A 15485-nucleotide genomic window follows, 5' to 3' on the forward strand; every position below is an offset into this window, starting at 1 on the left:
CGGTGTCACGGCTGCCACACTTCGTGAAACCGATGTCTTGTTGGTGTAGGTGCCGTCCCCCACCACCTCCAGGAAGCTCCCCACTGCGTAAAAACGCGGGCTGGGGGCAACATTGGACAGCCCGGTCCGACAGCACGTTAAGTGGGGAGAAGTGCTGACGCTCACATGCATTTATGTAAACTATCTGGCTTCACGCACGGCGACGCTGTTGGTTAGCAGCGAGAATATGCTGTCTCTCACGCGTGGACTTCAGCAACGCTTTTATACGTGGAGCCTCTCTTGATGAGGTTCAGCAGAGTTCAGTTACACCTGTCAGTTTCCCTGATATCTGTGAAATACCACAGGGTTGTTGATGTTTTTTTTTGTTTGTTTTTTTTAAATTATAACTAACGTAAACTTATATGCAGATGCTGAATGTGTGTGAAAACGCAATGAGTGATAGTAATGCTGATTCATTTTATTTATGTAGCTCCAGGAACACAGGGGAAATTCTTTATTTTTATATCGTTATTTTTTTTATGCTCTTATTTTTCTTGCGTCAGTGTTCTGCAGCTGTGGGCGCACATTCATCATGGTTTTAGCCTTCTCATCATGGTTTTAGTATTCCTTTGAATATCAGATATAACTTTCACTGACGCGGCTGCAGTGAGCGTTTAGTCGCTGAGAAGGCTGTTAAGAGTGGGTCAGACCGATCTTACGTTTGCTTCTTAAGCTTAAGCTAAGAACGACTCTGGGAAGCACGTCGTTCTTTCACAGCGCTCTTAGCGCTTAAGAGCGTCTTAACGAATCTGGGAAACGCGGCCATTCATAAAGTACTATCTATCTATTAAAGCATTGAAACAGCATGTAGTTCCTCAGTGAACCAGCAGGTGTCGCTGAACACCAACGTCTGAGGTGAGGTGTTCCCCAGCAGCCAATAGGATTCCCTTGTCCAACCTGCAGGAGAACAAAGAAGCGATTGTTGTCAGCAGGACTACAGAGGTCTCACTCTTGTTGATTATTTGGAGCTCCTCGTCACAGAGTGTTGCAATAGATACGTTATACTTTATTTCACAGTCACAGAAATAAAGTCACAAATATTTTGTGCAGAAAATATATCTACAAAATTAAATAAACATTTACAGTTTTTACCTTAGGGTCACATCAATCTCTGAAGGCTTATTCACTTCTTTTACATTTGTTTTGTTTCTCTAAACTACCTAAAAAACATAAATAATGTTAATATATTCCTGAAAAAGAATTGTTTATCTTGATCATCTTATCAATTATGAATGTTTTTTGAATAAAAAATGAAAATGTAACTTAACAAATCACGATTAACGATAAGAAATAAATAATACAAATCATCAAACCAGAATGGTAAGTATATCAATTGAAATATTTGTAGGCCAGGGAAAACACTTTTCTACTTAATTTTGGAAATACATGTACAAAAGAATCACTGCAGGGTTTTATGAATGAATTAGTGCAGATACGCGTTTTTAATATATATATATAAGGATAGGTATTTCATTACAATGAAGTTTTGGTTTAGGGTTTTATAATAAAACTATTTTCTCAATTAATGAATAATATCTTTCTGAAAATAGTGAGATTTAAGATATATTTAGATGATGCAACTGTTATATAATGCTAAATAGCGTTAATATAATATAATATACGAAAATAAATGATAATATAACATAATATAATCGTTACAAAATTAAAATATAATATAGTATAATACAACGTAACATCTTATATTAAAATACAATATAGTATAATTGAATAAAACGTAATATAATATAATACTAAATTAAATTAAAATCATTTTGTTTGGAGACAAGGAATCGACGCGGTTCTTTCCCTCAGAGTGATGCCTCTTATTGACGCTTCTCGTCTGTGCAACTGTAGTCCTGTACTTCCGGGACACATCGGCTCCTCCGCCGTGTTTTCATCCGCTGCTTCTCTCCTAAGCAACGGCTTCATCACAGGCTGCCTGTCGCTCTTTGACCCGAACAACAGATCCGGAGCTCGGTGCTCCGGTCCGGTTCCGAGGCTCGTGGAGCGAGTCAGCAGGTCAGCGGGGAGAAGGCTCGGTCCGGACGGCGGGGAACCACATGATGGCGGCGGAGAACCGGAGCCCGGTGGCGGAGGAGAAGACGAGCCGGAGTCAGAGTGAAGGTGAGTGTTTCCCGGGACGGAGAACTGGCCCGCACGGCTCTGACTGGGGGGTAACTGTAGGATAACTGGTACCGACTGAAGGACTAGTGTGAGACAAAAATAAAATAAAAAATCATATTTTATACATTAGAAGTAATAAAAACAAAGTTTCTTCGTCGTTTCTGACATCGTCGTTTAGCTACATAGCAGCTAACTAGCAGCTAACCCAAACTAACCTCTCATGCTAGCTGAGCTAAAGCCAAGTCTAACTCACTGGTTACAAGCGAGCTAACGAGCAAGCTAGCCCGTCTGTGCTAATGCTGCTGTACTCTGGAGGCTGGAGCTCGGTGGCTAATGCTCACAGCCTAAAGGTGAATGACCACCAGGTGTGATGATGATGAAGAACTAGTGACGTGGAGGTATTTACTATTATATCTGATGGACCTGGATTATTTATATATAGATATATTATTTTATTTATATATATTTATATGCTTGCATTCATGTGAAATGTCTCCTTTATATCCGGTTTAGTTGAATCTAAATCAATAAATAACCCAATATACGATCATCAGATGTTTGCAGTGTCGCCCTGTGAGTAAACAGTACAAAGTACAATATGTACCTCTGGGATGTAGGCAGGTGGGACCAGTGTTCTCAGGTACAGGTGTGGCTGGTGTCATCAGGTACAGGTAGACAGGTTTCCTCAAATACAGGTGGAAAGGTGTCCTTGTGTGCACAGGTGTCTTCAGGTACAGGTTTCGTCAGGTAAAGATGGACAGGTGTCCTCAGGTACAGGTGTACAGGTTTCCTCAGATACAGGTGGAAAGGTGTCCTTGTGTGCACAGGTGTCTTCAGGTACAGGTTTCCTCAGGTACCGGTGTGACAGGTGTCCTCAGGTAGAGGTGTGACGGGTGTTCTTAGGTACAGGTGTCCTCAGGTACAAGTGTGACAAATGTCCCAAGGTGCAAGTGTGACAGGTGTCCCCGGGTACAGGTGTGTCAAGTGTCCTCAGGTGCAGGTTTTTAATTTTTTTTATTTGACCTTTATTTAACCAGATAAAATCAGTTGAGAACCAATTCTCATTTACAATGATGACCTGGAGGCAGCAGCACAGGTTTCCTCAGGTACAGGTGTGACGGGTGTCCTCAGGTACAGATGTGACGGGCAGGTACAGATGTGACGAGTGTCCTCAGGTACAGGTGTGAAGAGTGTCCTCAGGTACAGGTGTGACGGGTGTCCTCAGGTACAGGTGTGACGGGTGTCCTCAGGTACAGGTGTGACGGGCAGGTACAGGTGTGACGAGTGTCCTCAGGTACAGGTGTGACGAGTGTCCTCAGGTACAGGTGTGACGGGTGTCCTCAGGTACAGGTGTGACGGGTGTCCTCAGGTACAGGTGTGACGGGTGTCCTCAGGTACAGGTGTGACGGGCAGGTACAGGTGTGACGAGTGTCCTCAGGTACAGGTGTGACGAGTGTCCTCAGGTACAGGTGTGACGGGTGTCCTCAGGTACAGGTGTGACGGGTGTCCTCAGGTACAGATGTGATGGATGTCCTCAGTTACAGGTGTGACAGGTGTCCTCTCTGTCCCCAGTTGCCCACAGGAGGCTGAAGTACGCCAGTCTGGCGGTCCTCGTGGTTCAGAATGCATCGCTCATCCTCAGCATCCGGTATGTCCGCACATTGCCCGGCGACCGCTTCTTCACAACGTCGGCTGTCGTCATGGCGGAGATCCTGAAGGTGCTGACGTGTGTCGTCATCATCCTGCTGCAGAAGAGACGTGAGCATCAATACACCTGATCACTGTCTTTATCAATAATCATGTTTACTATTTAATATCCATAGTTTACTGTTGTTTTACTGCGATCATGGAAATACAAACTTTATTCATCCAACCAGAGACAGTAACTCTCTCTCTCTCTTTCTCTCTCCTTCCCTCTCCCCTTTGTCTGTTTGTCTCTCTCTTTCTCTCTCTCCTTTCCCTCACTCCCCCTCTCTGTCTCACCCCCTCCTCCCACCTGCCCAGTCAATGTAAAGGACACACTCTACTTCCTGGTTGACTCCATTGTGTTTCAGTACAAAGACACTCTGAAACTGGCCGTTCCTTCTCTCATCTACACGCTGCAGAACAACCTGCAGTACATCGCCATCTCCAACCTACCGGCTGCCACCTTCCAGGTAAATCATCGTCATCATGTTGGTCTGTCTCTTCATGCCACCTCACTTCCTGTCTGCGTCTCATTGGTTCTCAATGGAGACGTCCATCTTTCTTCAGAAGCTGTCAATTAGTCAGTGTTTACTGACTTCACAGTACTAGTCAGTGTTTACCAGTGGCGGGCTGTGGATTTTCTACCTGTGCCTTCAGTCTGAGTCAATCAGCTGTTCAAGCACTGCACCCCTGGGAGCAGCCTGGAGGCCGGAAGCAGCAGGCTGAAGGCAGAGCAACAGAGGAAGCGGTGCAATGAGCAAATAAGCTAATATGAAAAACATATTATAATACATGTAGTGTATTGTGAAAAACAATTACATTATAAAATAGCTATAATTTTGTGATTATGTTTAGGCCAGCACAGAAGACTTAGTAGGCCCGCCACTGGTGTTTACTGACTTTACAGTACAAGATGGTGTCTAGTCAGTAGAAACGTGTCTTTGTGTAACAGGTGACCTACCAGCTTAAGATCCTTACCACGGCTCTGTTCAGCGTGACGATGCTGAGGAAGACTTTGTCCAGAGTCCAGTGGATTTCTCTGCTGCTGCTCTTCGCAGGAGTTGCCGTTGTTCAGGTACGTTTGGTCCTTCGAGTACGTCTAGTCCTTCGGGTAAGTCTAGTCCTTCTGGTACGTTTAGTCCTTCTGGTACGTTTAGTCCGTCTGGTACGTCTAGTCCTTCTGGTACGTCTAGTCCTTCTGGTACGTCTAGTCCTTCTGGTACGTCTAGTCCTTCTGGTACATTTAGTCCTTCTGGTAAGTTTAGTCCTTCTGGTATGTCTAGTCCTTCTGGTACGTCCAGTCAAGTTGTCACCAACCTTTTTGAAACCGAGAGCTACTTTAAGGTACAAAAGGCTACTTGTTTGATACAAACTTCCTGAACAACAAAGTTGCACACATCCCCTTTTAGTTATAATATATGTGAAGTGACTGTATGGTCACATATCAATGTTAATTATTCCGCACAATAATTATTAACAATTTCCTCAACAATGATGGTAAGAAAAAAATATTTTCATCACTTTGTTAGAAAAATAAAAATAAAGTTGTATCCGTGCAAAAAATAACTAACTAAATAATTTAGTTACCACTAAATAGCTTATTGTGGAAAACAATAAGCTATTTTTTTGCAAAACAGAATAAGTGCAGATGTGTGAGCATCAGGTTGCATCAGTGGCTCAGTGAGCTGCTTTCCTCTACACATCTTTTTAAAACGGGGTTGTAGATTTGATACGTACTCTCAATTCATGCTTAATGAGCTGAGCTCTGTTTTCTGATGAAAGACACAACAGCAAAAAAAACCTCATGGAGATCTCATGAAGATTGGCTTTTGGCAAAATGCCAAGAATCGCCGAGTCGCGCATGCGCAGCAGCCTGTTAACGACGTACGGTGAACATTTTAAAATCAGCATTTCCTCTTGCGCCCAGAGACTCTCAATATGCAAAGTCAGAAACGTCCGTTCATGGAGCTCCAGGGTGCAGCCTGTTGTTTGTCTTGACCCGCATGTAAATGAACTCTTAGGCTTTAAAACTGATCGCTGATAGCTTGAAATAGTGTTAGCACGCAACATATTTTTGGCCGCTCTGTCTCTCTCTCTGTCCACTGTGTGCGCGTGCCTGTGTGTGTGTGAGTGTGCGCTCACCTGTGTGTGCGCCCGTGTTAGGGGCAGAACTCCGTGCTTGCCATACAGACAAGAGTTTTAACAAGACCATCGGTACGTCTAGTCCTTTGGCTAAGTCTAGTCCTTTGGCTAAGTCTAGTCCTTTGGCTAAGTCTAGTCCTTTGGCTAAGTCTAGTCCTTTGGCTAAGTCTAGTCCTTTGGGTACGTCTAGTTCAGGGGTGTCAAACTCATTTTAGTGAAGGGGCCACATGCTGCCCATTTGTGGGCAGGACCAGTAAAATCACAACATAATGGCGCATAAGTAACGACAATATTTCTCAATGTTTAAATCATTGATGAAGGTTTTTGGATGATAAACCCTATTTTAAGGTCTTTCAAGACTTACCGAGAAGCATTAAGACTTCACTTTCATGACGTGATCCATTTTGTACGACTTCCAACACAATAATGTCAGTATTAACATCAATTGTGATTGTGAATCAGTGGTTTGCATGTCCATCTTACAAGCAGTGGATTGGAGGTTCGAATCCCAGTTCTACTTATTTTTATCTAAAAATTCTACTAATTTTTATCTAAAAAAAACAAAAAAAAACCTAGTTGTACGTTTAGTCCTTCAGGTACGTTTAGTACTGTCTGGTACGTTTGGTCCTTTGGGTACAGAAATAAGGAATCAGGCCTGTGTATTCGGCCCGAATCTGGGGCCTCATTCACCCGAGTCTCACCCAAGTCGGCAATCTAACTCGGTCCGTCTCGGCCCAACGTGCTGTCGGCGTGCCGAGCTTAAGCCGGATCTGGGTCAGGTCGTTTTGGCTACCTGGGCTGTCACAAATCCAAATCCCTTAAAAAAATCATCCCTTAACAAATTCAAATCCCTTAAACTGGATGAGTTTAATGCTTCACTAAACATCAGGAGGATGCACAGAAGATGTCGTTGTTGTTTGGCTCTCCCTGTGAGCAGACGTTCAGCGTGATGAACACCAACACATCAGACGACACAGGTTCCCTGATGAACACCTTAGATCTGTCCTGAGAATTGTCCAAGACCAACAACACTGTTCCCACTAATATTAAATGTAAGTGTTCTTTACTTTTTCGTTCATAGCTTTTTCTTTTAGTTCACACAAATACTCTCCATCCATCTGATACTGGCCCGTCCCGTCTGTCAAATATTAAAGCTCATTGTGGCCCCTGAGCCAAAAAGTTTGCCTAGCCCTGGTCTAGTCCTGCCGGGTACGTCTAATCCTGTCGGGTATGTTCATTCCTTTAGGTGTGTTCATTCCTTTAGGTATGTTCAGTCCTTCGGGTACGTCTAGTCCTTGGTGTACGAATCAATTGATCTTTTAAATGTCCAGATAGATTCCAGAGCTTCGTCCGAATCAGTGAGAAAGAATTTGTGCTTTAGGTGTTGAAACCGATCTTCTATTCGACCGATCGGCGACCTGATGGCTTGATTGATGATGTCATTGATCTCCTCCTCCGCAGGTGGAGCAGGAGGGGAAGAAGAAGGAAGAGGCGTCGTCATCGGTGGAGGGCTCCAGTCAGAACTACACGGTGGGCCTGCTCGCCGTGGTGGTCAGCTGCCTGTCGTCGGGCTTCGCCGGCGTTTACTTTGAGAAGATCCTTAAGGGCAGCTCGGCGTCTGTGTGGATGAGGAACGTACAACTTGGCGTCTTCGGCACGGCGCTCGGCATGCTGGGACTCTGGTGGAACGACGGCTCCGCCGTGGCCGAGCACGGCTTCCTGTTCGGCTACACCGGCGCGGTGTGGTGCGTCATCTTCAACCAGGCATTCGGCGGGCTGCTGGTGGCAGTGGTGGTGAAGTATGCAGACAACATCCTGAAGGGCTTCGCCACCTCCTTCTCCATCGTGGTGTCCACCGTGGTGTCCGTGTACCTGTTTGGCTTCCACGTGGACCTGCTCTTCACCGCGGGGGCGGGGCTCGTCATCGGCGCAGTCTACATGTACAGCCTGCCCAAAGCCGCCGCCGCCTCCTCGTCCCCGAGCGCCGCCTCCTTGTCTTCCTCTGCGTCTTTGGCGTCGCCGAGGACGAACGAAGGCGTCGAGATGGAGGCGTTTCTGCCAAAGTCAGTTCTGGTGAAGTGACTCCTCTCTCTGGAGGTCTCCACCTCCTCCTCTTTTCTCCTCTCTATCTCCCGCTATCTCTCTTGAGGTCTCTCGCTCCTCCTCCCTTCAACCTCCTCTTCCTTCTCTCTCTCTCTCTCTCTCTCTCTCTCTGTCTCTGTCTCTCCCTCCCCCTCCTTCTCCTTCTCCTTCCCCTTCCCTCCCTCCCTCGCTGGAGGTCTCCAGCTCTCTCTGTCTGTCTTTCTCTCTCTCTGTCTGTCTGTCTGTCTGTCTGTCTCTTTCTTTCTGTCTCTCGCTCTAACGCTCTCTCTCACCTCTCCCCCTGTCCCTGGCCTCCTGCTTACCGTGTCCTAACCTTGCATTGACCTCCTAACCCCTCACCCCCTTCTGATCTCAGCTGAAGATTGGTGACGACAGAGGAGGAGGAGAAAAAAGAGGAGGAGACTCTTTTATTTTCCTTCCTGGTCTTTTTCAAACTTCTCTCCTCCTTGCTGCTCCTGAACTGGAAGCAAAGACCTCCTCGCTGCCTCTTTGCTCCTCCTGTGGACAAAGGAGAATAGAGGAGTTGATGAACTCCTGAGAACGGAACATTTTGCTTTGATGCTCCTGTAACTCTGAACTCCTTCTGACTCAAGGAGTTCTAGTTTAAACTCTGCGCCTCCTCCTCGCCTCCTGCTTTCCTCCCTAACCCCTAACCTCTCCTTTCTCCTCCACCTCAGAGCTCAGGGAGGCGCGGCGTCTCCTCCCCCCGCCGTCCTCATCACAGACTAACTGCTCAAAGCACAAGAGGAGGAGGAGGAGGAGGAGGAGGAGGAGCAGGAGCTGCTGTCGCTGCAGAGTGTCTCTGCCTTAAAACTCTCTACGTGAATGAGGAGAAGCCTTATGCTGATTATTGATTATCTTCATTAGATCGGCTTTACTTTCTTTTCTTTTGTTTAATTTTCAACAAACTTTAAATTACAAAAGATCTGAGAATCTGTAGTGACTTCTTCAAGTGTTTTTGTCCAAATGTCAAACATTCAAACTCCTTCATCAAGAACACATTTATATCAAACGTCTGTCTCCTCAAGAGAACAGCTGTCCTCAGACGTTCTCTTGAGGAAGACCATTTAAAGAGAACCGGAGCTCCTAGTGTCCACAAAGAGATCAAATCTGGGATTTTAATCTGCTCAAAAAATAAACTGGAACAGATGAAGACGTTCATGAAGAGATTCATAAACCACTTTAACAGATCCAGCTCTCTGGTTCTTCTTCTTCTAGTTCTTCTGGTTCTTCTTCTCCTGGTTCTTTTTCTGTGTTTTTGTGTTTTCCAACTCTGGTTTGAAACTAATTTCATTGAATTGATTAAACGGTTCACTTGGAGGAAACCAGGTGAGTCACCTGCCCTCCCATGTGACCTCCATCCTTAAGATAAAGACTCACTCTCATCATCATATTGATCAATGATGGAATGTGAGTTCAGTTTGAATGGTTATTGATCGGGTGCCTTTTGCTTCTCGTGTGACGTCGGCAGGAAGTCTGACCTGAGGTCAGTTTGAGTCTTGAGATCTGAATGTCAGTCGGTCCGTCCTGCTGTTTACGTTGAGAGAAAGCTTTCTGTTAAGTCATATTTTATTATAATTATTGATCTCAAGACAAATATAAATTATGAATTCTATTTTGGATTCTGTTTGTCCGTTTTCAACATAATACAAATTTTATAATGAAATATTTCAATATTGAATTACTTCATGAAAATTATGATTTATTAAAGAATGTTAAACACAAATGTGTTTATTTCCTCCCAAACTACAAAATATTCTGTTTTTATTTTCAAAATCAATAAGAAAACAGAAAACATTATTTAGTATTTTGTTAATTTCAGTTTTTGCAAAAGAAAAAAAGCTAATTACTTCTGTCTTTTGGGAACAAATAAATATCAATATTAATATATATGTCTGTTTAAGAGGGAATGGAGGTTTGAGCTGTGGCTCCGTCAGGTCTTGTGGTGGAGGAAGAGGAGGTGCTCCAGATTGCTCTGTTGATCGATTGATTGATTGCGATATATTCAGGATGATACTATGTGAATTTGGTTTTAAGTTTATCAGAGATGTTTAATACGGAAATTGAGCAACGTTAAAACTTTAAAAATCTTTTTTTTTATTCATAAGTGAATTATCTGGTTTTATTAAAAACCAAATCAATCTATTTCTGTTTTGATTTCTCAAGATGGGATGAATATCTCTGGATTATATCCAAATCATTTTGCCAGGAAATATTATTTTTTAAATTAATTTCCCATAAAATAACCATATTTAATAATGATTATATTGTATGAATATTCAATAATAAAGAGTATTGATTTCTGCTGATTTCATAATATGTCATTATATTAAGCTAATATGAAAAATGGATAAAAGTGAAAATAGTTTTTTCTTCCAACGACTTCTTTACCACAAAAAACAAGATCTTAAAATATTGAGCTTATTAATCATAAACTATACTTAGTATTTATTTGAGTAATTTAATATTCTCAGTTATTATTGCTGTATGCAAATAGATCAATAAATAAAACCGAAGTTTGTTTTCTGGAAATCATTTTCTTATTTATCTTTATTGATTTTTTTTTTTTTTTTGATTTGGTTTATAATTAAATAATTATTTCTGATTTAAATAATTTTATTGTGAGAGAACTCTTCTCTTGTCTCCTGGTGAAATAGTTTCACGTTTGCTCTCCGTATTAAATGTTTAGTCTGAAGATGTGACTTTTTGTTTCAAACTGAATATGAATATTGAAGCTAAAAGAAGCAGCAGTTTAATTTATTTCATTTCTCATAAGTTGCTGAGAGATTTTGGTTTTGTTTTTCCCAAAAGAAAAAGAAGACCACTTTAAAGCCGTGCCAAATCTTTGTTTCTCTGTCTCTGAAGATTCTTTAAATCTGTTATTTTCTCTCGACTCGTTCTGTAAATACTTCTTTTGCTAAAGTTTTATATAAACAAGGAAATGGTTCAAAGAATCTGGAGTTTGTCTTAATTCGGAGGAAAAGTAATTTCAGTAAAATGTTTCCGGATGTTTGGGGTTATTTTCTGCAGCGTTTGGTAAATAAATCTGGAAACAAAAAAGATGTCGTTTCAAGAGGAAGTCATAAAATCATAAAGTTATAAAACTTAAATCATGTTAAAGAAAGAAGTCACATGATGAATATGGATAATTTAATCTACCCAGATGACGTAATCATTCTCAACTTTATTCTTTACATCTCTCAAACTGTCAAATATAGTTATTACAATGTTTAGTAGATTCTTTTTCAAATCAGAGAGAGAGAGAGAGATTCATATATAAATAAATATATATATATATACATACATAAATTCATGTATGATATATCTAGATTTAATAGATTTTACAAACAGATATTTATAAAGATTATTGTGACTGTTATAAATTCGTGAGATTTTGTGATTTTATAATTTGTGTTTTCTAACTGTCTTATTTTGGAAGCATGTTTGTTTGGTGTCTTAGACAATAGAACACAGTTAACTGCAATTTTTATTTTATTGGCTAAATTAAATTTTTCATAAATGGATAAAAAGCTAAACATTCATTGTTAACTATAATCTGGGTAACTATAATCTGTTTGTTCATGTTTTCAGATTGATGTGTGTGAAGCAGGAAACTATACAACTGTACTACTTGGATATTATACTACTATATAATGTTGATACAGTACACAACACAAGAGGAAGTCTAATGTCTTCTTAACCTTCTTCTCCTACTTTTTCTTCTTTTCCTCTCAGGTGCTCAGCTAAACAGAAAGGATCCTGAGTGACAGACGCCGGCCTTCTCCTCCCCCCTGCTGGTAGTACTGCAGTATTATTACTGTACTAATGCAGTATTACTACGGAACTGCTGCAGTATTATTACGGTACTACTGCAGTATTATTACTGTACTAATGCAGTATTATTACGGTACTGCTGCAGTATTATTATGGTACTAATGCAGTATTATTACGGTACTGCTGCAGAGTTATTACGGTACTGCTGCAGTACTATTACGGTACTAATGCAGTATTATTACTGTACTAATGCAGTGTTATTACAGTACTGCTGCAGTATTATTACTGTACTAATGCAGTATTATTCTGGTACCGCTGCAGTATTACGGTACTGCTGCAGTATTATTACGGTACTACTGCAGTATTATTACCGTACTAATGCAGTATTATTCCGGTACTACTGCAGTATTATTACCGTACTGCTGCAGTATTATTACGGTACTACTGCAGTATTATTACCGTACTGCTGCAGAATTATTACGGTACTACTGCAGTATTATTACTGTACTGCTGCAGTATTATTACGGTACTGCTGCAGTATTATAACGGTACTGCTGCAGTAATAACATCATGTTACGTTTTTTTCCCAAGAAAGTCTGAACTGTTACAAAACATAGCGGAACCTTAACACCAACACACAACCCACAAACGTTAGCTAACGTGATATCAAGCTGACTAGCTTTCCATAATTAAAAAAAGACTACTGCACTATTATTAAGTTGCTGATGCAGTACTATTACAGTACTGCTGCAGTATTATTACGGTACTGCTGCAGTATTATTACGGTACTGCTGCAGTATTATGGTACTACTGCAGTATTACGGTACTACTGCAGTACTATTATGGTACTACTCCAGTATAAGCATCACGTTACTTTTTTCCCAAGCAAGTCTGAACTCTTACAGAACATAACGAAACTTTAACTCTAATAAAACCCACCAACAAACTACTGCTGTAATATTACGGTACTACTGCAGTATTATTACGTTGCTACTGCAGTCTTATTACGGTTCTACTTTAGTATTACGATGCTACTGCAGTATTATGATGAAGCTACTGCAGTATTATTACGTTGCTTCTGCGGTATTATTTTGGTACTACTGCAGGTTTTTTTTTAATATATAATTTATTTATCTGTTGTTTCAAAACATTCAAGAAGGAAATAATCAAATAGTATTTTGGTAAATTAAGATTATGATTTAAACTGAGAATGAGACAATAAAAAAAAGTTAAAATGAGAAGAAATGAAATGTCTTGAATTTAAATTTGACATAAACCAATTGTTTGATTTACTAAACCAAAATAATGAAATTTACTCCTGTGAAAATGAAAAATCTGAAAGTATTTCAGTTATTTTATTTTATTTTTTTTTACACCAAATACATTTCAAAAGGAATTAAGTATTATTATTTTTTTAAAGGAAACTATTTTCTGGATATTTGTTCTCTAAAGTGTCCTCTAGTTTTTATATGAAAATGTATTTTTCTTTTTAAAGACGTATTTTACCTTTAACACTAAAATGTATTTTCTCTCCAACTCAGTGCCTTAAAGTTTCTGTGTTAAAATGTTATTAGTTGGAATTTGTTCTCATAAGATAATGTGACTTTGTATTTTATGTCAAGTTAAAGATTAAAATGTATTTACCTCAAAAATAAGTGCTGTGAAATTATTTCCCTTCGAAAAACTGTGGAAAAGTTTTTATTGTGTAACTTCAATTTTTGACTTTTGTCATTTTTTTGTGATTGAAACTGTTCTGATGTGAGATTCACGCAATTTATGATTTCATTGCTCAAACGTTTCATTTCCCCCCAATTATTAAATTACATGATCTAAGATTAAGTTGTTTTTTTTTCTTCATAAAATCCAATCAGTGTTCTACCTGCTGTTTGCAAAATTGCTGAGAAATGTGTTGCAGAGCAACTTATTAAACACCTCAACATCTCTCCACATCAGCTATATCCTGTGCAGTTTGGTCACAGAGCTAATCTTTAGACTGAAACAGCCAATTGCTTTTTTCCTCAAGAGTTTGATGCTTTAAATGGATGAAGGGGGTGTAGTAGCAGTGTTTTTTTTCTTGACCTCAAGAAGGCGTTTGACACGGTTAATGACAATGTTCTGATTAATAAACTGTCAAATTCTATTTTTTCTCGAGAGTCTCTTGCCTTGCTGAAATCCTGCCTTGAACGAAGAACCTGCGTGACAGAGTGGTAGTGTCTCATCATATACTCTGATATTTATTCTGAGGAGTACCCCAGGGTTCTATTTTAGAACTGTTATTATTTAGTTTATACATTAATTATTTGCCTGGTGTCAGCAACGGGTGTAATATTCAAATGTACGCTGATGACACAGTGATTTATATGCACGCAAAGAACAACGAGCAAGCTATGCTTCAGCTCACGTCAACAATTATACATGTAACTATGGCTTAATTCCTGCCTTCACCTAAATGTTAAAAAGAGTGTTTATGTTCTTCACAAAGAGGGCTTTAAAGTGTCACCACTTACCAGAGTCAGATGTTTATGTTGCTGCCGGTGAGAGGCTACAAGTAGTGTCAGATTTTGAATATTTAGGATTTTTTATTCATTCTAATCTCAATTTTAAAAAACAGGTAAAACGTGATAAAAGTTTCAAAATTTAACCTTACAAATGTTAGATATATAACAAACTGTTTACCCATGCAGGCTCAAAACTGTATTTTAATGCAATAATTTATATTATTCCCCCATCTCACCTACTGCTTCAGCAGCTGGGCACTTGGCAGTAGCACAAGAATAAAACATATCCATACTCTCCTTAAACAAGCTCTAAAAACAATGGATAAAAAAACTAAAGGTTACCATCACTTCAATATTGCCTTCAAAAACCATATATCTTGAGTTGGGAGAATCTCAATAAATCCACTAATGTGTGTCTGTTTTTTTTAATTTAACATAGTATGGCTCTACTACCGCTTACCACTTAGGTGATTAGGTCATCTTCACATCAGGTTTTGTGTAGCAAATCTGCAGCTATCTGTATGTGTATTTGTTTTGTTTAGTGTTGATGGATTTTATAGGCCTCCAGGGTTTTGTACGTGCAGGTACACTTTTATTTTGCGTTGATGTGAATTAGTTTTATCTATACTTTATTGTCCGTCTATTGACAAATCTTAGTTGCATTGTGTTACTGGAAATTTTGTATTTCAGGCTGCCATAAAAAAATCTGACCTTGGACAGCAGATGAAAATTAGCCTCTCTGGCTAACTCTGGCTCACTTACAGTTTTACTGTTGATGAGTGTGCATTGTCCCTGCAAAAATGCACAGATAAATAAAATAAAATAAAAATGAAACATGAATTGAGAGAGGCCGTATCAAACCTGTAACCGCGGTTAAACAATATTTGTAGTGGAAAGCAGCTCATTGCAGCCACAAATACTGATAAAACTTGACGGCTCCCACATATCTGTTGTTATGCAGTCTAAAACGCAGTAAAACTCTTTATTGCTAAATATTTTAAGCGGTTTTCTTTAGTCTTTCACAGGTTGCACTTTATTGTTATCTTGAGAAGAGATATTCAGTGCAAAAAAATAAATAATTGCAGCCACAATAACAATTGTATTTTACCAAATATGTGT

At 40.1% G+C, this 15485-nt stretch overlaps 1 protein-coding gene across 2 annotated transcripts; it reads left to right on the forward strand.

The window, feature by feature from the left end:
* The first annotated feature begins 1909 nt into the window (after positions 1-1909).
* Positions 1910-12050, forward strand: slc35a2 (solute carrier family 35 member 2). Of its 2 annotated transcripts, none has more exons than XM_068597455.1 (6): positions 1910-2163; positions 3736-3921; positions 4168-4319; positions 4802-4924; positions 7453-8054; positions 11830-12050. In XM_068597455.1, the coding sequence occupies exons 1-6, from the start codon at positions 2100-2102 to the stop codon at positions 11855-11857; spliced, it is 1155 nt and encodes a 384-aa protein (XP_068453556.1). In that variant the 5' UTR covers positions 1910-2099; the 3' UTR covers positions 11858-12050. The 2 variants fall into 2 exon arrangements, with proteins under 2 accessions (XP_068453556.1, XP_068453555.1); XM_068597454.1 differs by lacking the exon at positions 11830-12050 and adding an exon at positions 8772-10475.
* Positions 12051-15485: the final 3435 nt, after the last annotated feature.

Source organism: Clinocottus analis, unplaced genomic scaffold (genome assembly GCF_023055335.1).
Source record: "Clinocottus analis isolate CAN_PGR_092001 unplaced genomic scaffold, fCliAna1.0.p SCAF_4, whole genome shotgun sequence".
In the NCBI taxonomy this organism is placed as follows: Eukaryota; Metazoa; Chordata; class Actinopteri; order Perciformes; family Cottidae; genus Clinocottus; species Clinocottus analis.